The sequence below is a fragment of the Nanorana parkeri genome, unplaced genomic scaffold, assembly GCF_000935625.1.
Source record: "Nanorana parkeri isolate BGI_ZX_2015 unplaced genomic scaffold, ASM93562v1 scaffold651, whole genome shotgun sequence".
Classification (NCBI taxonomy): Eukaryota; Metazoa; Chordata; class Amphibia; order Anura; family Dicroglossidae; genus Nanorana; species Nanorana parkeri.
Window position 1 is genome coordinate 226,400 of NW_017306919.1, and position 20,658 is coordinate 247,057.

The window sequence follows — 20,658 nt, forward strand, 5'->3', positions numbered from 1 at the left end:
ATTAACTCTATTATTACAGTTTTTCAGAATACAAATGCATTTTTATTTTTTATTGCATGTTGTATGTTTGCCAAGCAGTAAGCAATGATATAGTCTATGCCTCTACAGTTTTGCATCGGTGTAATGACTTAAACCATAATGATAATCCTTTGCTGCACACGCAAAAACGTATGATATGCAATCAAAACCCTTTATTTTTCTAAGTATGCAAAACTGATGAAAGCTCTAATCCAACTGGCTGCATATATGTTACTGCACACCATTTCAGGTATTGTATATCTCAGTGAATGCATGCCTTTGCCTTTTCATTACCCCATATATGTTCTATACCGCACAGCTTTTAAAACAGCAAGCATTAAAAGGGTTGTCTTTTATTTTTAGCAAGGGGTTAAATCCCCAGGATATATACCGTCCAATCCATTACCCAAGAGACCATCCTGCAGGGCTTTGACGCTCAATATGTCAATTTAATGTGCTGGTATAGGCATATTAGACAGAATGAGCACATTCATGAATGAAGCAGGTATACTAAAACATACGCTGGAGATAAGGAATTTTCTATCAGGCAGGCAGCATTTTCTTTTTTTTGTCTTTAACATCCTTTTTTGTCTCCTGCTGCAAAGATACATTTGTTTGTCTGTTGCCTCCTTAATTAGGTTAGATTTTGCTGTATAAAGAATGTTGCCTGTGATCAAAATGGACTCTTCCACTATTTAGCAAGCCTTTGTTGAATGAGTCATGCAGGCTGTCTCTCATTGGATGGAACGGTTAGCACCCAAGGGATTGCCAAGCAGAGGCTGCATGGCCCTGCTTCATTCACAGAATTATTGATATGCGAGCCAGCCCTTTCATTCACACAAATAGAGTTTCATTCACATTTTTTTAGATTTTCCTTTGTAGCTAATGAAGAGAGGCTTTTGGGAATTTTAGGTGTTCCGTTGTATTAGCTAACAGCTGAAACTATCTATGATGTGAGTATTCGTTGTTGCTATGCTAACAGACAGAATGGGTAAGATGAAGGCTGTGAGAATACTGCAGCGGGCTGTGTCGTGTGCTTAATGAAAGGCTATTCTGCGCTGGGAGCTCGCTCCCCCATTAAACATCTCCGTTATCCGTCACTCCTGGGAGCAGAGGTGCCGGGTTCTTTCTTGTGTCACAAATTAGACTAATTAAATATCTTTATTTAAAACTTGATTTTGCTTTTGTACTTTGTGTGCTGCAGTTTTTGAGTAATGGGGAGGAGGGGTGTCCCTTTTGCTCTTTAACTTAATGTGCTGCAGTGGGAGACTTGACAGATCACTTATTGTACATGTCTATTGTTTAGCATCACTTGTGGCCTGGTAAATCGCTAGGGGAATTTCTTACCTTAACAGATTAGGAACAAAGGATTCTGTAGCTTTAAACCTAGCCCCGTTAGCTGAAATGAATGTGTTGTTTCTAGTGCAGTTCTAACGTTATAACATATACAGTACTATATTTGAAAAATGTTAAGCCCAGCATCACAGTATATTGCTGTATTTACTAGTGTGCATTTTGTAAAATAATGTTTTATAGAAACAGCTGCTGATGCATAAAGTATCAATGTTTAGAAGGAAATATGCAACTTTTGTAAAAGTGCATCTCAAAAATTTTAAATGATGATGTTACATAAACATTTAATTTTTAAGAATAGTGACTTTGTTTTTCAATTAGTTTTTTTTTTGTTTTAGTTTTTTCTCTTTCTTTCTCACCCTAACCTATATTATCTATCAATCAGGATTTGCACTGATCAAGTCTGTAATAATATAGGAAAGCATATTTCACTGGCTACCAAATAGAGTTATTAAAGGTGTCCATCAGTTTTGGGGAGAGGGGGCAAACTGACATAACTTGAAGCAATGATCTGTTTGCGAAGTTAGGGGAAGGAAATTTGAGAATTGATTGGTTCTATAGTGCTGTAAGTGGGTGGATGTTTTTTGTGCTACAGGAAGTGATTTGCAGTGCTCACTGAGCCTTTTGTTGAAAAGGGTCTCCTCATTTGTGTGAGTCATGCTTTTGCTGTGAGCGAGTTGGCAGCTCTAACCAGAAGTGGAATGTCATATAGAACTGTCTTGGGCAAATTCAACCATTTATGCTCTTTGGTATTTTTCACAATTTTGCTACCTATATGTATTTTCTTTTCTATTGCAATAGGTTTTACAGGTACCGTTATGAACCTCTGGCAATGTTAGCAAAGGTGGTTCTTACACTGGCATTAGCTTTGCCACAGCATATGAAAGAAACTAGGTAGAAGGGCATGCTTCAACGTACCAAGTATAACCGCTTCAAGAATGAATCTGTGACACCGGTCGATGGTCTCTTGAGCAACTTGTCCATGAACAGTAAAGTCTCCGCCGGTAATCTAGCTACGATTTCGTGCCCAGTTGCGAGCGCAGATTTACCGAAGAACCAAGAAGATGGATCCACCTCTCTTTGTACGTTTATTTACAAAGTGTCTCACTTAAAACTGTCCAACACAGGCAGCCTGTTGGGTATAAAGAACCTTTCCTCTGCAGTAAAGGAGCTTGCTGGATCCAAGTTACAGGGTAGCTCTCCTGCTCTAAGTACAGCAGCAGGAGCCTCAGACAACACATGTAACCTTGCCTCTACCCCTCCGTGTTCTCAGCAGGACGTGAGCAAGATGAGCGCAGGGAAAAAAACACGCTCGGAAGAAATGCATCTGGGAGGTGAAGATTGGAATCAAAGTAGCAGCTTTGTCAATAAGCCTTCTCGAGGATGGCTGCACTCGAATGAGAAGATCCAGGGACCTGGAGTGACGTACATTGTGAAGGTTGGTCTGCTTGTACCCATCTCTGTATGTGCGTTTTTTCCCTCTTTGTATAAATCAACAGTTTGTTTTGCTTTAAATATTAACCAGCACCTTGCCTATAGAATGGTATTTCTGATGGTTTCCTTTATATATATATAGTGATGAGATATAATAGACTGCCTGTTAACTGTTTTATCTTCAGAATTTCTGGCCCTGTGTGTTTTGTGACCTTAGACAATCTTATATTTTACAGTCTTATATTTTGAATGTATGTTTGAAAACATCCCAAAGACTTGCACCTAACAGCCATATCCATAAGAAATTCATATAGAAACACAGTACTGATTCACTGTTAATCAACTCGTGCTGATGAGGAATTGGGAATCTCTTTTTTTTAGTAATCAGAGGGTAATCACAGTGAAGGCATTCTATGAATTATCTGTCTGTTTCCATGATAATAAACCTTGTAAACCTATCTACGTCACTGCTTCATTTAAAACCTGTTGTAAGGAAGCATGATTAAAGGGACCCTATCCTATGTTAGGATTTACTTCTGTAAATAGAATGGTTGCAGATGCATATTACTGACATACACAGTGAGATGCATTCTGCTGTATATTCACATATATTATACTGTATATTGCCAAATACATAATTCACATTAATGGTTATTGGAGTATATGTTCCTTTTATGTGCACTTATTTTCTGATATTCCACATTTTCTTAAACGTGTTCCATAAATATAGATGATACATTTGCTGTCTTGATGCCACTGAGTGAAGCCTGTTCTTTAGGCAGTAGTAATGTGTATGATTAGAATCAGGCACCTGTTACTTTTATGAATTATTCTCCACATTTGTCAGCCAGATCAACAGCTCGTGCTGTCTTTTGTATACAGTTGTACACAGAACAATGTAACGCACGACCATTATTGTAGTGTGTAAGGCTCAACTCTTCTTTATCATAAGACGACAGTGTGTTCGGTTAAAGGGTTCATGTCATTTCTATGTGGCATTTTACATGTACAGTGCATTTTGTAAATAATTATTATTTGCTTAAAGCTGCTAGTTTTTAGTAGAATGTTATGCAGTCATGCTATCCATATGCCTTACATTTATCACTTGTGGAAATACATACTGTTCCATATATAAAATTATTTATATCCCCTGGCTGGCCATAGATCACCAGATATTTTCCTGGGAACAACAGGTGGGGCGATATATACATCTGAGCACAAGTTAAAGATGTGCCATCGCACTCCAGACCGACATTTCATTCCATAGAACTTCAGTGGGTGCTCTAGTGGCCAGCGGATGGCGCCGCATAGACAATGAGAACAGTAAGGTCACCAGCACACCTTGGTGTGCTGGTGACCTCACTGTTCTTATCATCTGTGCATTGATCTTCCGACCTACCGCAATTCTTTCCTGATGCTGGCAGCGGTACATAGTATGACTTTACCCAAAGATCATGTTAGAAAATCATAATAATGAGCACCTCCAACCATCTGAATTGCATTTTATCACCCACTAGGACATCAGACACGGCCCAATAATTGCAAACAATATTTGAAATGAGGCCATTTTTCTTTCTAATATATTTGTTATTATTGTGATTTTTCGTGATATAGTGATGCATTTACCCATGCACTGAAAGTTTGTTCTGTCTACCTACTATGCCAACAGTAAACCTATTTTAGTCTTTAACTAACAGGAGCTATGGAATGTTACAATTGCAAATTATAATGCTTTCAGTTAAGATATTGGTTTCGGTGAAGCAGTTGCAGCACAGGGCACCACTGCTAAAATATATTCTAGTTTGGAAAATTCAGCTCTCATTTAAAACAATATATACATGGTGTTTGAGATAATTTACGTACACACACATATTATTAGGGATGTACAGCATTTTTTGAACAGAGGTGAGAACTAGCCTTTTGCTAAAATACAGAAATGATTTGTCTATGAGTTTCATTTAATATTCACAGTGCAGATGATAGAACTGTTTACACAAACGGGGTTCTTTATTTAAGCAAGTTTATACTTTTGATGGTCAAAATTTGTCTTTTGGCCTTTTGTTGTTTTCACAAATATTACCTAAACTGTTGCATGAAGAGTTTGCACCAGTGATATCCAACTGCTGCCATAGGAGCACATAACAGTTTGAACTTCTTCTGTAAGCCTTGAGTATTACTCTCACCTTTTCTTCTCTTCCTTCACTTTCTTTTTTCTACAGAAGTATATATAAATATTAAGCATTTCTGCCATTTTGTCTAGGCCCTCACTAGAATGTGCACCTTATTGAGGGTAATTCCACTATTAGCAAATTACCAAGCACTATCGCTAAGCACCACTGTCATTCTCAAACTACATGTTTGTTGCAATGCTCAGCACTTTAGTTCATTTTTTTCCTGATAAAGTTTGTATTGTAATGTCCAAACATTTGAAGGGGTCAGGGGCAAATTGTTATATTGTTTAGTACCTTGTGCCTTGATAGCTGTGGCTTTCTTTATATGTGGTGTGAGTGATAACTGCCAACTGTACATCCTTGGTATGTCTGTTATGGCAGAATGTGTTTGGGCCACCTGTATATAAAGTCAAGGTTAGAGCGTGCTTCTACTGTCCTGAGCCAATAATTGGAGCTATGTCAATCTAGTGCTTTTGTAGTTGTGATTTTAAGCAGCTTCAAAATGGTCTCATTAACTGTTTTTGTGGCAAGAGTAAAAAATAAATTGCAGTCAATGGATCGTTAATTCACAGTGATCCCAGCAGTTTTACACAGTTGCTGAGTGATTCTCCCTCAGTTATCTAAATAATCAGTTGCTTGTGCATGTCAGTGTAGGTGCTGACATTCATATCACATCATGGATTTACAGTTTTATTGTTGTGAACAGCAAAAAATCCCCATAAAAATTATTAAGAGAGATTTTCCTGCCTAAATCTTCTGTTAAAACAATTGGCTTGCTTTAAAGATATGTTTTAGGGCCTGACAGGATCATCTGCCAGCACCATCTAGCTCTTTCCTTCCCAGCCTCATTGTTCCTGGGCTTCTCCTTTCAATCATTGGATTACAGCTTTTTTAATCATGGAGGCTCAGCATCACATGTGGGCATTACCTAGAGTTGGGGGGTGGAATAACCAGGGAGCGCAAAATATAAGCAAATTAAACTTCGGCTTTTAGAAAACATTTCTATATGGATATGGATATGTATACCATAACCAAAGAGCAAAACCTACCAACCCCCTGGGTCTGGAGTCCAATTTTTATGAACTACACCCAACACGATTTCTGTGTGGATATGGATATGTATGTTTGTATTATTTGTATAGTTATTAAACAAACGAGAGTGCATTACTGCATTACTTAATAAGATCTTACTTTCCAATGTTGAGTTCATTGTATGTCATCATGCCTCTCCTGGTTGTTCCCATGAACCTAACGGGGTCAACAAATAATCTACATCTCAATGAAGTGCTTTTGTTCTCCAGTATTCATGGAATTTATCTTATGTCAATAATACAAGAAAGAGGGAATTTATTAGTCGGCTATAATGTATTCATAATAAAAGGAGAGACTGTGATAAGTGATGGACAGATAGTATGTATTTTTTCCTTAATAAAAGTACAACAGTTCTATGCAAGTAGAGCAATAGGCCTCATTTCTTGTTAATATACCTTTCTTATATATTTCTTGTATATATAGCATGATTCAAGCAACTATTCATTTTTTTCTCTATTTAGAATGTGTTTTATAGGGTCTGTCTACATAAAATATGTATTTCAGATGTAAGTGGAACCTGAACCGAAACCTGGACTAAATCACCATAAGCCTAATTTATCACAAGGAGACTCCAAGAAAACAATCCCCCTAACATAGCGTTAAATGTGTCCCTGACCACTTTCCACCTACCTAGGGGTGTTCTCACTCCGATGTTGCATTCTCCATAATAAAAATGTAATCCAAATTACAAGGGAGTATTGAAACCTGTATAATGGTTACAAGTGAGCAGGATGAAGAATACAAGTCTTCTAATGGAAGTGAAATATCTGAAATGCTCAATCTGTATTAGTTCAGAAAAGGAGTGTAGTTGATAGAATCTTCACACATTATTTATTATATGTATTCCAAGGAATGCTGCATCCTTCCTCAAAACACTTTTATAAGCCAAACCTTTTATTTTTGAATAGAGTGGAAGGGTTAGACAAAGTAATGGTAAATCCACATTTTACAGTTATCTCTGGAACTCGATTGGAGGGGAAGTCTTCCACTTGGAACACCTGTTTCGGTGGTAACTATCTAAGGGGGATTTCCCCTCATTGTGGAGAAAGTTCCCCTGGCTTCCTGTTTGTCAATAGTACAGCAAGTGAAGGAAAATCTACCCAATGGGAAACAAAAACTGACAATGGATCTAACCATTCCTAACTCTATCCAAAGCTCATAAAAAACATTTAAATAAAGATATACTGTACTTCTGAGTTGTGGCCCAAGTATTCTACCAACCCGCTGCTTGTTTACATTCATCCTGTCCCTTCTTCAGCTGCCAGAAAAAAAACAATCCTGCCTCTATTAATTGTCAAATTATGTTGTAGTATTTGGTGAAAAAAAAGTGAAAAGTGGTCTTAATAAAATACTAGCAGGTTTACCCTACATGTGTCCCTCCTGCTGTTATAAGCTATTGCTGGGCAATAGGAAAAATAACTATGCTAACACTGTGAATCATTAATATGTTAGCAAATATTTATTGCATATGGATACCTGCATTGGAAATCATGCGAAAACTCCTAGAATACTTATGAAACCATAACACTAGACAGCCAGATTTTGGTTTGGGAATTTTTGGTAAAATTACCACTGTCTGTTTCTTTTCTACATATAGTACTGTTTTCAGGAGTACACCTGATCCCTCATTGGCCTCAGGGTTATTAAGGTCATTTACACTGGGATCTTGCTAGAGCTGTCACTGGAAACAGCCTAATTAGATATCACATTCACTGATTTCAAAGGTACTTTGGGAAGCCTTCTACTTGCCCTACTTGTGATGGGAAAAGAGAAAGTAACTTAATGAATTTTGGCTCTAAACTTCATCTTACCCTGATAATAATCCATGAGTGGGTTTTCTTAAACTATGCCTTGAAAGCTCTAACATTTGGGCAATAATTGTGTATCTCCAGGATTTTTGTAATCATCTGCAGCAGGTGTATATGACCCTCTCAGGGCTACCGTAACTTTTTAGGAAGCCTGTTAACCTTTGGTACACATCATACCATTTTACCATGGCATGCAAACACCACCATATGAATTAGTGAATATCAATGATTAATTGGTTAAAGGGTCTCTGTGGTCGAAAAGCAAAACCATATATTAATGTCCTCATTGATTGAAGTTTGTAAATGTACTTTATGAAGAATCCCACCAGACGTGACACACATTCACTATGAACACAAACACATTCCCATCACACTTGCCAGCCAGGCTGCAAAAAAAAAAAAAGAATAAACCAATTACACTGTCTAACTATTAGGGGTAAAAACAGAGGTTTTAGTTGCACAACCTTTGCAAAATATGTGGAAGCCACACTGCCTCATCAAGGCCCCTTTGTGTAGTGTGTTCCTAACTCTAATCTATGAGAGCCTCCATCTTGGAGCATATATAGCAAAGGACAAATTGGGTGCAATTATGCCTGGAGACAGCTAATTCCTCCTTAAAAGCAAAGGGACACACTGAAAGTCCAGCACATCATAATAGCAGCTGAAGCCCTCAGTGTGTCCCCACAACAAATCCAACAGTAAAGCAAATGGCAACCGTGCTCATCAATTTATAACTACTTTTTTTCCATGTGCACCTGTACTTTAAAAGCTAGTTATAAATTGATGAACTGCAGATGCCTTTTTCTTCACGGTGCATATTAACTATGCCCTGTGAATTTGCACTGCTGTGTCACCCTTTTCAAGGAGTCTGCCTACAGAGGCACTAAAGAGGGCAAGTTTCAGGAAACACAGTCAGTACAGGAAATGCCCCACACGTGAGGTACCATGGGATATGTAGTCCTTAGAAATCAACAGTAAACCACATGCAGGGAATCCAGGAAGTTGTTGAAAGATGTCCAGCAGATAGACAGCACTCACAATATGAAAGGAGATTTTTCAAGTACGCTTATAATGGATTGTAAAAATATGTTCTATTGCTAAAACAATGCTGTTATGAAAGGAAAAAAAAAGCGTGGGGTTCCCCCCAAAAGTCATACCAGATCCTTAGACCCCATTCACACGTAGCGACATACCTTTTGCAGCGGATCCGCACGGCCGGGATAGCGCGACTTTCGGGGTGACGATCCAGCGACGGTAGCGCGACCTTCTCCGTCGGGCTCCATAGAAAAAGGGCAAAATCGCGCAAAATCCGCCGAAAAAAGGGTCCGGTAGAAGCGACTTGCGACCGCGACGAGCGACGCGCGACATGGAGTTAAGACAGCTCCATTGAATAGCATTGGCCGGCGACTTCTCGCGATATCGCGCGGCAAAAATGCGCGATATCGCGGCGGAAATTGCGCGATAATTCGCTACATGTGAACGGGGCCTTAAGGTCTGGTAGGATTTTTAAGTTGGAACCACACCCGCAAAAATGGGGTGAAAAAAACATAGGGTCCCCCTAAAATTCTTAACCAGGCCCTTGATCCGAGCACAGGCCTGGCAGGGCAGGAAAGGGGGTGGACGAGCTAGCGAGCATCCCTCCCCCTCCCTGCCATACCAGGCCACATGCCCTCAGCACTGGGAGGGTGCTTTTCCAGGGTCGCCCCTGGAAAAGCACCTTGTCCCCGTGCCTATGGGGACAAGGGCCTCTTCCCCACAAGCCCTGGGGTGTTGGTTGTGGGGGTGGGGGGTTATTCACATCAGGGTACCCCTTTAACATAGGGGCACCGAGATGCGCCCCGCTCCCCCTTGTGAATGGGTAAGGGTACTTGTACCCCTACCCATTCACTAAAGGGTTAAAATAAATTAAAAATGTCCAGACTTTTACAAAAAAAATCCTTTAATTGAAATAGAAACACAACAAAGGCTTTTGACAAGTCCTTTATTGTAAAAAACAAAACAAAAAATGGATCCACCTAGGGTCAATCATGACGTCCAGTGTTGTCCATGACGACGACGACTCAACAAACTAAAAAATAAATAAATATAATTAATATATTCATATAAAGATGTCTCTAAAGTTTGCATTGTGGATACTTTGTTATATACTGTATTTAATAGATGTGATTATACATTAAGGGCTTACACCCCAGTACCTTGATATCATTGCAGGCCTGATAGTAACAGAGTTTCTTTTGTAAATATGATTTTTAGCATATAATGCAGTATCTAGTATGATTTCATTGCTACCTGTTTTTTAAAGGTATCAGGTGTTTCAATGTTTCAGTATTGACACCTCCGAGCCACACAGTATCCTCGTGTAATTATGCATTTATTGGGGTATTGATTCATTTGCTATGGATAATTTAAGAACTTTCAGCATGCAAATTGCTTACTGAGATGAAGCAGACCATCTCATATGATTCATAAATGTCTTGAATGCTTTTTGGACCTTGCCTTTCTGAAAAAAAGCTGACAAGGTGGTGGGAGAGTTGCTTACAGTCCTTCTCCTACAAATATGGTACCTTGTGCCAGGCTGGATAAGCCAACATGCTGTCATATATGTGTTGACAGTTCAGTAGTCTTTGGCATAATTGCTAGCAATAAGGAAGCCCACCTAACTTTGCGCTAGAGGTCATTGGTTAAGCCCAGGTGAATTAATTCCTTTAAGTGCATGTAAAATCCTAACAATGAACTTCTCCTATTTGCCCCCTTTGGTTTTGTAAATATACTATTGAAATGATTTGGTTATATCTGCTCAATAAGTGCTACAAAATACCTGTTAATCCTACCAATGAGGTTACAGCTTCCAGTGCTCTCTGCCTCTGCTGCCCTGAAATACAGAGATGAGTAGATGGGAAGGAGTTATGTTGTCTAAATCGGTCTAGGGTAACTGCTTCTATATAGATGTAATGTGCGTGGCGGAGTTGAGGACGACCTCCCTTGCAGCTCCAGTCCCAGAGCCCCTGGATGGCTGAACAGGGATATGGAGTAGCATGAGACACCCACACTGGAATCCTGGCTCTGGCTTCTTGATAATAGAAAGTTGTAACCCTAGGACAAGAGGTGTGTAACAGGCAAGATCACCTGGTAAAAATAAAATGAGAAAAAGCTTAAACAAATCCAATGCAGCCACTATTTAAATTAATGCACAACAGTGATACCTTGTGGCATATTCTTTCATAAATCATTCTGGCTCTAAAAATGTAGAGGAAAGTGTGCTGTTTTGTATTACACATTTTAGTATCACTACCTCTAGTTAAAGCCCATATGTAAAGCTATTTTGTATCTCTTTTGTGCTTTCTTTATTGCAACAGTGTGTGTGTTGGGAGTTATGGGCCAACAGTAGTTGATACAGAGCATCATCTTATTGATTAAGATTAAAAGTGGTTAACTATCGAACATTATCACTTTTTCTCTTTTTTGACCACGACACCAGTTATGCATATTTCTGCAGAGTAACACATGAAATGCTGTCTAATATTACAAAACTGTATTTAAATGCAGCCTGTTGACATCACTGTGCTACAGTTCAAAGCATTTTGAAAAGTTATTGCACTCTTTGAATGTTAAAAAAGGAGAACTATGGGGTTAGGGCTTTTCCCCATAGTTCTCCTTAGGGTAACGGAAGGACACAAACTAGTGTCCTCCAGTCAACCTATGCTTAGTACTCGCGGTATACTGAGACGCAGCAGCTGAAGCGGATCCCGACAATTATGTCTGGATCTGCCCAGCTGTGTGAGTGACAGCTGGCTCTGCCTATCTAGAGGTAGAGCCAGCTGTACCCTCCCCCGTCCGTTCCGCCAGTCAGCGCTGGAGGATTGGAGCGGGGAGGGGGAATCCAGCCACTCCCCTGTCACGGTAGAGAGCTGTGACAGGATCGAGACGTGAGCGAACGCCGTATGTGTTCGCTCACTTCACGATCTACTGAGCCGACCTGTGACAGTCTCATTGTCACAGGTCGACTAGAACTATGAGGTGAGTGAAAGGCACTCACCTCATAGTTCTCCTTTAATCTCTGTTAAAGATGGCCTTTAAATTAAATGATATGGGACAAAAAATTGTATATCATTTACTGTATATTCGTGTATTTGTTATCACAGCTGGTCTATTGACTCTGGTAGTTTTAAAATCCCCCACCCATAACTGCAGAACACATCCTGGGATTTTTTTTATGAGACAATAATGGTGGTTGCTACTGCTTAACCCTCCTTTTGAAAACTATGCTTTGGTGATAGCTGTCTAAGTTGTTGACCTGTAATTAGTATAATGATATGGAATTTTGACACTTTTCAGACACTCTGTTACAATGTGCTTGTTTTGGGTCTCTGAAAAAAGGCCAGCAATTGCACTCAGAACTTACCTTGTGTGCTGCTTCTTCTTCAAAATCTTGCCTTTCTTATTAGTAGAGCCGGTCCATAGATCGCTGTTCTGTATTACCAGTTTTCAGGTGGCTCCATCGTCTTCCAGGGTCCCATGGAGCCACCCTTAAATGCATGCTCCGGGAGAGAGAGAATCATATGACGCTGTCTGTAAGCAAGCAGTCAACTGATGGTACAGGCAAACGCAGTAGTCGCAAGGAGGGGGATCGGGGGGGTGGGGGGAATACAAGTGCTTGCTCCTCTACTGGAAGTTCGGGGGAAGCAGTGCACAGGAACCCAGAGGCTGCAGTGGTAAACACAATAAACTGTAAGGGTAGCCAGACTTTTTTTAAGCAAATATTTATTGTCCTGTTCTTCGGTGCCCCATACAAATTAAATAGTACAAAAAAAGTTAGGCTTTAGTCTGCTTTGATGTGCATGAAAACTTGCCTTAAAAGCATATAGGCACATGGGTAAACACCTGTATTAAAAACACACATAAGTGCATGTTGTAGGTATAACAGAGGTCTAAAGGTGTATGTTGGGTTTTTCTAGACTAGTTTTCTGTAATGAGTAATCGCTATTGTAAATTATGGCAACACATTAAAAGCTTTTAGTATATGTTTTCTGTATACTATCTAGATTTGTTTTTCAAAGGATTACATTTAGCTAATATAATTTATAACTTTAAATAAAATGTTTTAATTAGTATTCTAGCTGAGATCAAGGAAATCACTTGCCCAATGGGTTTTCAGAAAAAAAAAAAAAAAACATGTGACATTGTTTGATTTGTAAAAATATATTTACGTGTTTCTGTTATTAAACACAATACATTTTGAAAAAGACAAATGTCAGATTTTGTCATCATAAAGAATTATCAGCACTGACAAAGAGAGGGTTTGGGTTGGGTAAGGAGATCATACTTACCCAATATTCCTCAGTTTTTAATAATTGTTTTGGATTCAAACTGAATAATCCAATATTAATCCAGTTATTTTGTAATGGAGGAAAAAACTGAAATGACTTGCCATTACTTCAGATTACCACCGATCCGACACGAACAGGTCCGGCAAAAGGGAACTCTGATCCATGTATTTTTCCAGACCTGGCCAGAGTTAGATCCGGCTGCCCTTAGATTAACATTGGGCTTCCCATCAGGTCCGCTTGAAAAACTGTCAGGTGGACCTGATTGGAATGCCTGTGTGAAAGGGCTTTAAAGGAGAACTATGGGGTCAGTGTTTTTCCCCATAGTTCTCCTTGGGGTAACGGGAGGAGACAAACTAGCGTCCTCCCGTCACCCTAAGCTCAGTATACCGCGAGCTACAGCTCGCGGTATACTGAGACGCCGCACCTGGAGCGGATCCCGACTTAGATGAAGGGATCCGCCCAGCTGCGTGAGTGACAGCTGGCTCTGCCTATCTAGAGGCAGAGCCAGCTGCACCCGCCCCCTCCCCGTCCGTTCCGCCAGTCAGCGCTGGCAGATCGGAGCGGGGAGAGGGGAATCCAGCCCCTCCCCCTGTCACGGCAGAGAGCCGTGACAGGATCGAGAGGTGAGGGAACCCGGTATGTTTTCCCTCACCTCCCGATCTACTGAGCCGACCTGTGACAGTCTCATTGTCACAGGTCGGCTTAGAACTATGACGTGAGTGGAAATCACTCATGTCATAGTTCTCCTTTAAGTTTATGGGGATCTATTCCACATGACAGGAAGTGGGAAATAGGAGATGCACTGGCCACAGGTGGACTCGGTGATAGAACTGTGTGACTATAGAGTGGAGCAAGGGGGGGTTGGTTAAATCAGCACAGTGGGAACGGGGAAAATGGTGTGGAAACATTCAGAAAATGCTGTTAAGTTTGTTTATGCAACGCATGTTAACTTGTATGAAGTAGATCACCACAATAAAACACAGCATAGTGTAAAGGGGGCCTAATATTTTGATATGCACCGCTGGCCATGCAATGTGTAGACTATGAGAGCATAGAAGGGGGACTTCCCAAAATGCCAGACAGTATGTGCTTTCCTCCAGCTTATTAAATCTGAACTGCTTTATTATATGTTTGAGATCTTAACAAAGATTTTTTCAAGCAGTTCAGAGTTTAATGAGTTGGACACTTTTATTGTAAAAAATAATCATGCAATATATTGAAAAACACATATATAAATTTATGGATTGATTTTAATTTAAAGGATAAAAGCAATTTTATCAAACATGGGTTGGCAATATGTGGCAATGAACAAAAAAACAGACCTGCACCCCTTTTTTTTTCTGTAGCACACCACAACACAGTGCACGTATGCTGTGCTGTGCTACAGTGTTAGTCCAATGGCACCTACTGTATTTGTGCATTAAGGGGCCATACTACATGAATGGCACAGCAACCCACTGCACCGAGTGCCTTCTGTTACAGTTGCGGTAAAACAAACATTACCATAATGTACAAAGGGCCTAAAGACTAATTATACTTTCAAATAACTTAATTCAGATGGCTCCACTCTCAATGCTAATTAATCCCCCTTGCACTTACCATAGATCAGAGAGTAATGCAGCCCAGGAAACAAGACTGTGAAACTGCTCAACATGTAGCCTGGCATTTTGTGTCAGCTGGGAAAATGCTAGTGTTCAGGAAAAGTTCTGTCCACCTCCGTACACAAGGCCATGTGTGCCTTAAACGTGTTGGCTATTTAAGTGATGTAAGCTGTTCATTTTGATATTTAATATAGGATCAAACATAAAGCTGGGTCCCAGAACTTGTGCTATATTTGTGGTGCAGTCCAGAAGCCTGCACCATATTGTGTGGTGCTCAGTTGGGAAAGCCTCCCTGCATGCTTACAAAGTAGAAACATTTTGTATTCAGGCCTATGAAAATTCCAGTACCCCTCACATTTTATTTCCTTGTCACCCGCACCCCTACCAACGCACTCCATTCTTTGAATCTCCCTGCCTCCCAGCACTCCTAACATCCACGCACTCCTGACTGCATCCCAACTCCCCTGACACTGCACCTTTTTGCCAGCCAGTACCTCTAGGACTGCATTCCTGACTCTGAACCTCCCTGTCTCCCAACACACCTGACACTGCACTCCAACACTCCAGACACTGCACCTTTCTGCCAGCCATTATCTCTATCACTGCATTCTTGACTCTGAACCTCCCTGTCTCCCAACACACCTGACACTGCACCCCAACACTCCAGACACCACAACTTTCTGCCAGCTAGCAACTCTGCCACCACATACTCCACTACTGCCTCCCTGTCCCTGTTTTTCACCTTTGTAGGGACATGCAGGAAGGAGGAGAGACTGGGCCTGGAGTTTCTTGGCTCTGTGCCCACTTCCTCCTCCCTCTGGTGACTTCAGATCCTCCCCAATGCAGTCTGTAGAGGGTAAGTGCATATCAATATGTTTCTTTTGGTATTAAATAAAGGTCATCTTTCTGAATCGTTTGTGTTATTCCTTCTAGTCTATGGATAATAACATTGAAAGATTGAAATATTTTAGCAGCCTTTTTCTTTAGGCCCTTGCAGTTAATATTTCCTAACATTCTAATTCTTTTTCTTGCAGTACTTGGGATGCATAGAGGTATTGCGGTCCATGAGATCTTTAGATTTTAACACAAGAACTCAAATAACAAGGTAAGCATGTCAACGGTATCTCTTCTTTAGCAAACGTGCAAACGTGTTAAAATGACTGGTTAAAATTAGGGCTGCAGAAATTACCGATTAATCCTTTGATTAATCGTTAATAATTTTGATCGGTACTCACCTCTCCGCCGGCTTCCGTGTCTTCTGTCGGAGTTCCGGTGACGTCACGGACATCGACGTCACCGGACTCCTCCCCCTTCCCCAAGTGGCTCTGTCGGCTAACGAAGGGAAGGGAGAGGAGTCCGGTGACATCGATGTCCGTGACATCACTGGACGCCTCCCCCCAGCCACCAAATATTACACTCTGCAGCGCTATCAGGGGCTGCGGCTATTGTGAAAGGTTGCACTGCTGGAATGCCCCCCTCAGCTCTCTCTCCTCAACCTGGGTTCTAAGGCGTTGATGGGCAGCCTTGCTTCCTTTGATGACCATGTCCCCTGTAATGAGAGGGTATCCAGAACTTCCCCTTTCCCAGCCCAAGAAGCTGTAATACATTGTAAGGGAGGAAGAATGTATCCCCGAGGCCCTACAGGCATTGAGGGCAGCCGCAGGGTCCTGCTTCCAGTGCTGATATGGCACCAAATTCAGGAAAACCAGCACTCCCAATAACGGCTCATGGCTGCAACACATTATTTATAGTGTTCCACGCTACCCAAGCAGGGGACTAGGACCAACACATTGGGCACCAAGAAAGGACGGGGAGAAGAGGGGAGACAGACAACCCACTTACCACAGCCGCACAGCTTGACATATGAAGCAAGGTACAGAAGCCATTGTGGCAGGCATAACACCTTGTGGCAAGTAGGTCTTCAGGGACGGGGCTTCCCCAGACTGGTGGACCACCTTGGACCTGTATAGCATCCTGCAGCTAACTGTATGTGCGTTATAATTAATCAAAATTAATCGATTTAAAAATGTTTTGATTAATCGAACAGGAACATTTTAATCATTACCTGCCCTAGTTAAAATGTTACTGGAGAACCCATTGTGTACCTCAATGCCATTCTAAAATGGAGCTAACGTGTTGTATTAAAAAAAAAGCCCTCCAGAGGTTTTAACCATAATGTGCTAGTATACACACCATATGAGCACATTATGGCTGACTTAACTTGTAAGCAACCCCCTCTATCGCTAGCAATTCCATTCTCACCTAGTCTTACTCTGGGTTTAGCCTCTCAATTGGCCAGGATTGTGTAACATGCATGAGCACAAGTTACTGCATTTCAGCACAGGATGTTGCCGAGTCTGCTGCACATGCTCGGCTCAGTGCACAGAAAAAACAATTGCTCACAGGCCGCTAGAATCTTTTTTGGAGGGCAGAATAGACTTACACAGTGTCTTCTGCCATAAAAACTGCCTGTCAGCAAAATTTAAATACAAGACTTTACTTGAATGATTATATGTCACAAACCTCTTTAAGAGGTTAAAGAATGACTATGCTATTGCTATATACTAAGAATGTTACACTAAATATATGTGAATTATAAACCATTCGTACTGTTCTATTTTGACAGCTGTTGGCTGAATCAACAAATTACTTCTTAAAAATCTTAGGAACTTTGAAGTTAAGATTATTCTCCTTTAAAGGGAAACTATAATGTATTTTAATTGTCTTATCCTTAAGAGGTTTCAAACTGATATTATATATCTATGTTTTACTATATGTATACCGTTTTTCTTTTACAAATAAACACAACACATGACCAATGATTTCTAGAGCACTATGGGTTATCTAAAGCAACAGTGCAGCAGCCTGCCTGGATTCTGGCTTTGTCTGCTTGACACCTTGAACCAAGACATCTGATAAGTGATGAGTCACTACAGCAAGTCAATAATATAGAATATTTCATATGTACCTAAAGTATATGTTTGAAAGAGTAATGACCATGATAAATAAACAAAAGAAAACAATTAATATTTTTTTACATTTCTCCCACCCCACTCCCTACCAAGACACTCTTGAATAGTTTTGAATGAAATTTTAGAACCTGTAAATGTGCAGGTGGAATTATGCCCCTTCCTCACCAATGAAACCGCAAAATGACTCATCCAATCACTTGTTATCTCTCGTCTTGACAATTGCAACTCCCTCCTCATTGGCCTACTTCTACACAGGCTATTCCCCTTTTAGTCTATCATGAATGCTGCTGCTAGACTCATTCACCTAACCAACCGCTCAGTGTCTGCAACCCCCATCTATCAATCACTACACTGGCTTCCAATAGCCCAAATGATAAAATTCAAAATATTAACAACCACTTACAAAGCCATCCACAACTCTGCCCCCGGCTATGTCTCAAACCTGGTCTCAAAGTATCACCCTAACTGTCCCCTCCGCTCTTCCAAAGACCTCCTGCTTACCAGCTCCCTCCTCCCATGCTCGCCTCCAGGACTTCTCTAGAGTTTCTCCCGTTCTCTGGAATTCTGATACTCAGGCTAGCCACTATAGGCAGTGGAGGTGGATTTACTAAAGGAGCAGATTCACTTCAATCAACCAATATTTTAATAGCAAAAATTATGCTCTATTCATTTCCTTTGCACGTGATTGGGTATTCAATGTGAGCACACGATCACCTATTAAATAGCATTCAGTGAACATTCACTTTGCTAAGTGAACAAACCTCTACTCCTTTAATAAATCGGCCCCATATTATTGCACAAGCTATTGTCACAAGCAATTTTAAGACAAGCAATTTTAAGACAGCTATATTTTTCTCTCTCTTCCTTGTAAATCATAGCAACCATGATAATAAAAGGTGTGTACATAATTGCCCCCAAAAATGCCCTGCTGAAGCTTACTAAATGCCTGACCAGCAAGGAAGTGTTTCTACTAAACAAAATTAGAATTACACTTAAATATTTTTAAATGCAACTAATGGATTTAAAGGAGACCACATTTCCAGGTGTTTTGTAAAATCTTTGACATCATATTCTCATTGATCATTATAAATTATTATTTTGTTGATTTTTTTTTCTGCAAAGAAGATGTACAATTCCTGGCCAGACTATGGACAATAACGTATTTATGTATTCTTAACATGTAGTAAATATGCTTTAAAACAGGCCCCCACTGACCATTGTAGCTATGGACAATGAGGAGCAATTCATCCTCAACTTTCACAGCACAAGCACAGAAAATGTTTGAGATGTTCTCTCAGGCAGTTTACCTTGTTACACAATTGAAGGAGTCTGCTGAGTCACTGCTGCTGCTGCTGGCAGCTAAGCTGCTGGGGAAATGACAGCTACAGAAGTCAGTGAGGGTTTGTTTTAAAGTTCATTTGATGCAGGTTTCATATATATAAACACTTGAGTGTCCATAGACTGGCCACAGATGGCCACACAAGGTGTACCTATGGCTAAAATATTTTATTCAGTTTTGGATAAAGTAGAAAGAATTTGTTTTGTTTTTACTGCTGCCTGTGCCCCCACTGGGGATATTCACACTAATTCTTTGTCCTGGTGACCATTGCCCCTGGGACAGAGCATGACACAGAGTGATGGTAAATACAACATTTTAGAGCTGTCACAGGAACAGGAATAGAGGAGAAATCATTTAATGGGGAAACCTGTTTCAACATCAGCTGTCACTTTGGAGAGATTGCCTCTTACTTCATCATGTGTCTCTGGGATAGGAAGTAAAGGGAACTATACCCAATGGGACACATACAGCAAAAAAAGAGGTTTTAACTAATCCCTTCACAGACTACACAGAAACATGTCTTTAAACAATATTTTAAGTTTTCTCTTAAACAATTATTCAGACTCTAGCTACACATAGTTTAGGACTTGTGTGACAGCATTCCAAGCTATTAAAGAAGAACTACGGGGAAAAATTCTTAACCCTTGCAGTGTGTTGTCAGGGTTAAGTACTTGTTTTCATCTAGGTGGGAAAATAACAAAGTTATTTGCACTGCAAGGGTTAAGAAAATGTTTCCCGGAGTTCTTCTTTAAAGCTATTCTCAAAGCAAAGGGCCTTATTAGATTCTTATTACTTATATACTTTAGGTACTTACAATATTTTGTCTATTACTATAGTTGGCAATAAAGACAACATTTTTGAGTGTAGGTGTCAGTCCTTCCCCCAGGCAGCCTGCACATGGCCTACCATGGCTTTACAAAACAACTAGCTCATTTGATGTATTATTTAGAATGTATTCTTTGTTTGTGCTCCTGAAAACCTTTCTTTGCATGCAGTTTTTTTTTGTCTTTTATTTTTCTCTGTTAAGAACATTTTTTGCTATCTACATGGAAGTCTATATGGGCTCTAACTGTGTAGGAGAAAGCTGCACAGTATTTAGCGAGCTTTTGTATGCTCATGATTAAACACAATTATATGATTCTGTAACTCTTTGAGGGTAGTGCCCTGACCATGCATACACAGCAAAGTGATCATGTCTCTGCAAATGGCTGACCTCATTGTACCCACCTTACCAGCGTTCCCTCACCACTTCTTTTTGCTCCAAAGCCAATACCTAGCACTTCCAGGTATGGAAGGGCATGTGACTTTCTCCCCTGGGACACCGGTCAGGTCTAGCAACCAATTGCTAGGCCCACGCACTGTCACATGACCTGGGATTGCCATCACTGCTTTCCTGGGTGCCAGCACCATACTATTTGGATCTAACAAGGCTATGTAAGATAACCCCAGTACTGTATACTTTTAGCAAATCAGCAACTATTTTATGTAACAAAACTTCATTTTTTTGGTCCCTAGTGTCTTCATCTGCCACCCACACATTTAA

General features: G+C 40.4%; 1 protein-coding gene across 1 annotated transcript in view; it reads left to right on the forward strand.

Moving 5' to 3' along the window:
* Positions 1-825: 825 nt before the first annotated feature.
* SHC3 (SHC adaptor protein 3) overlaps positions 826-20,658 on the forward strand; it is a 70,146-nt gene continuing 50,313 nt past the window's right edge. Inside the window, 3 exon segments of the mRNA XM_018563303.1 lie at positions 826-971; positions 2,173-2,809; positions 15,839-15,909. Coding sequence (XP_018418805.1) covers positions 2,276-2,809; positions 15,839-15,909 — 605 coding nt within the window. The 5' untranslated portion in view covers positions 826-971; positions 2,173-2,275.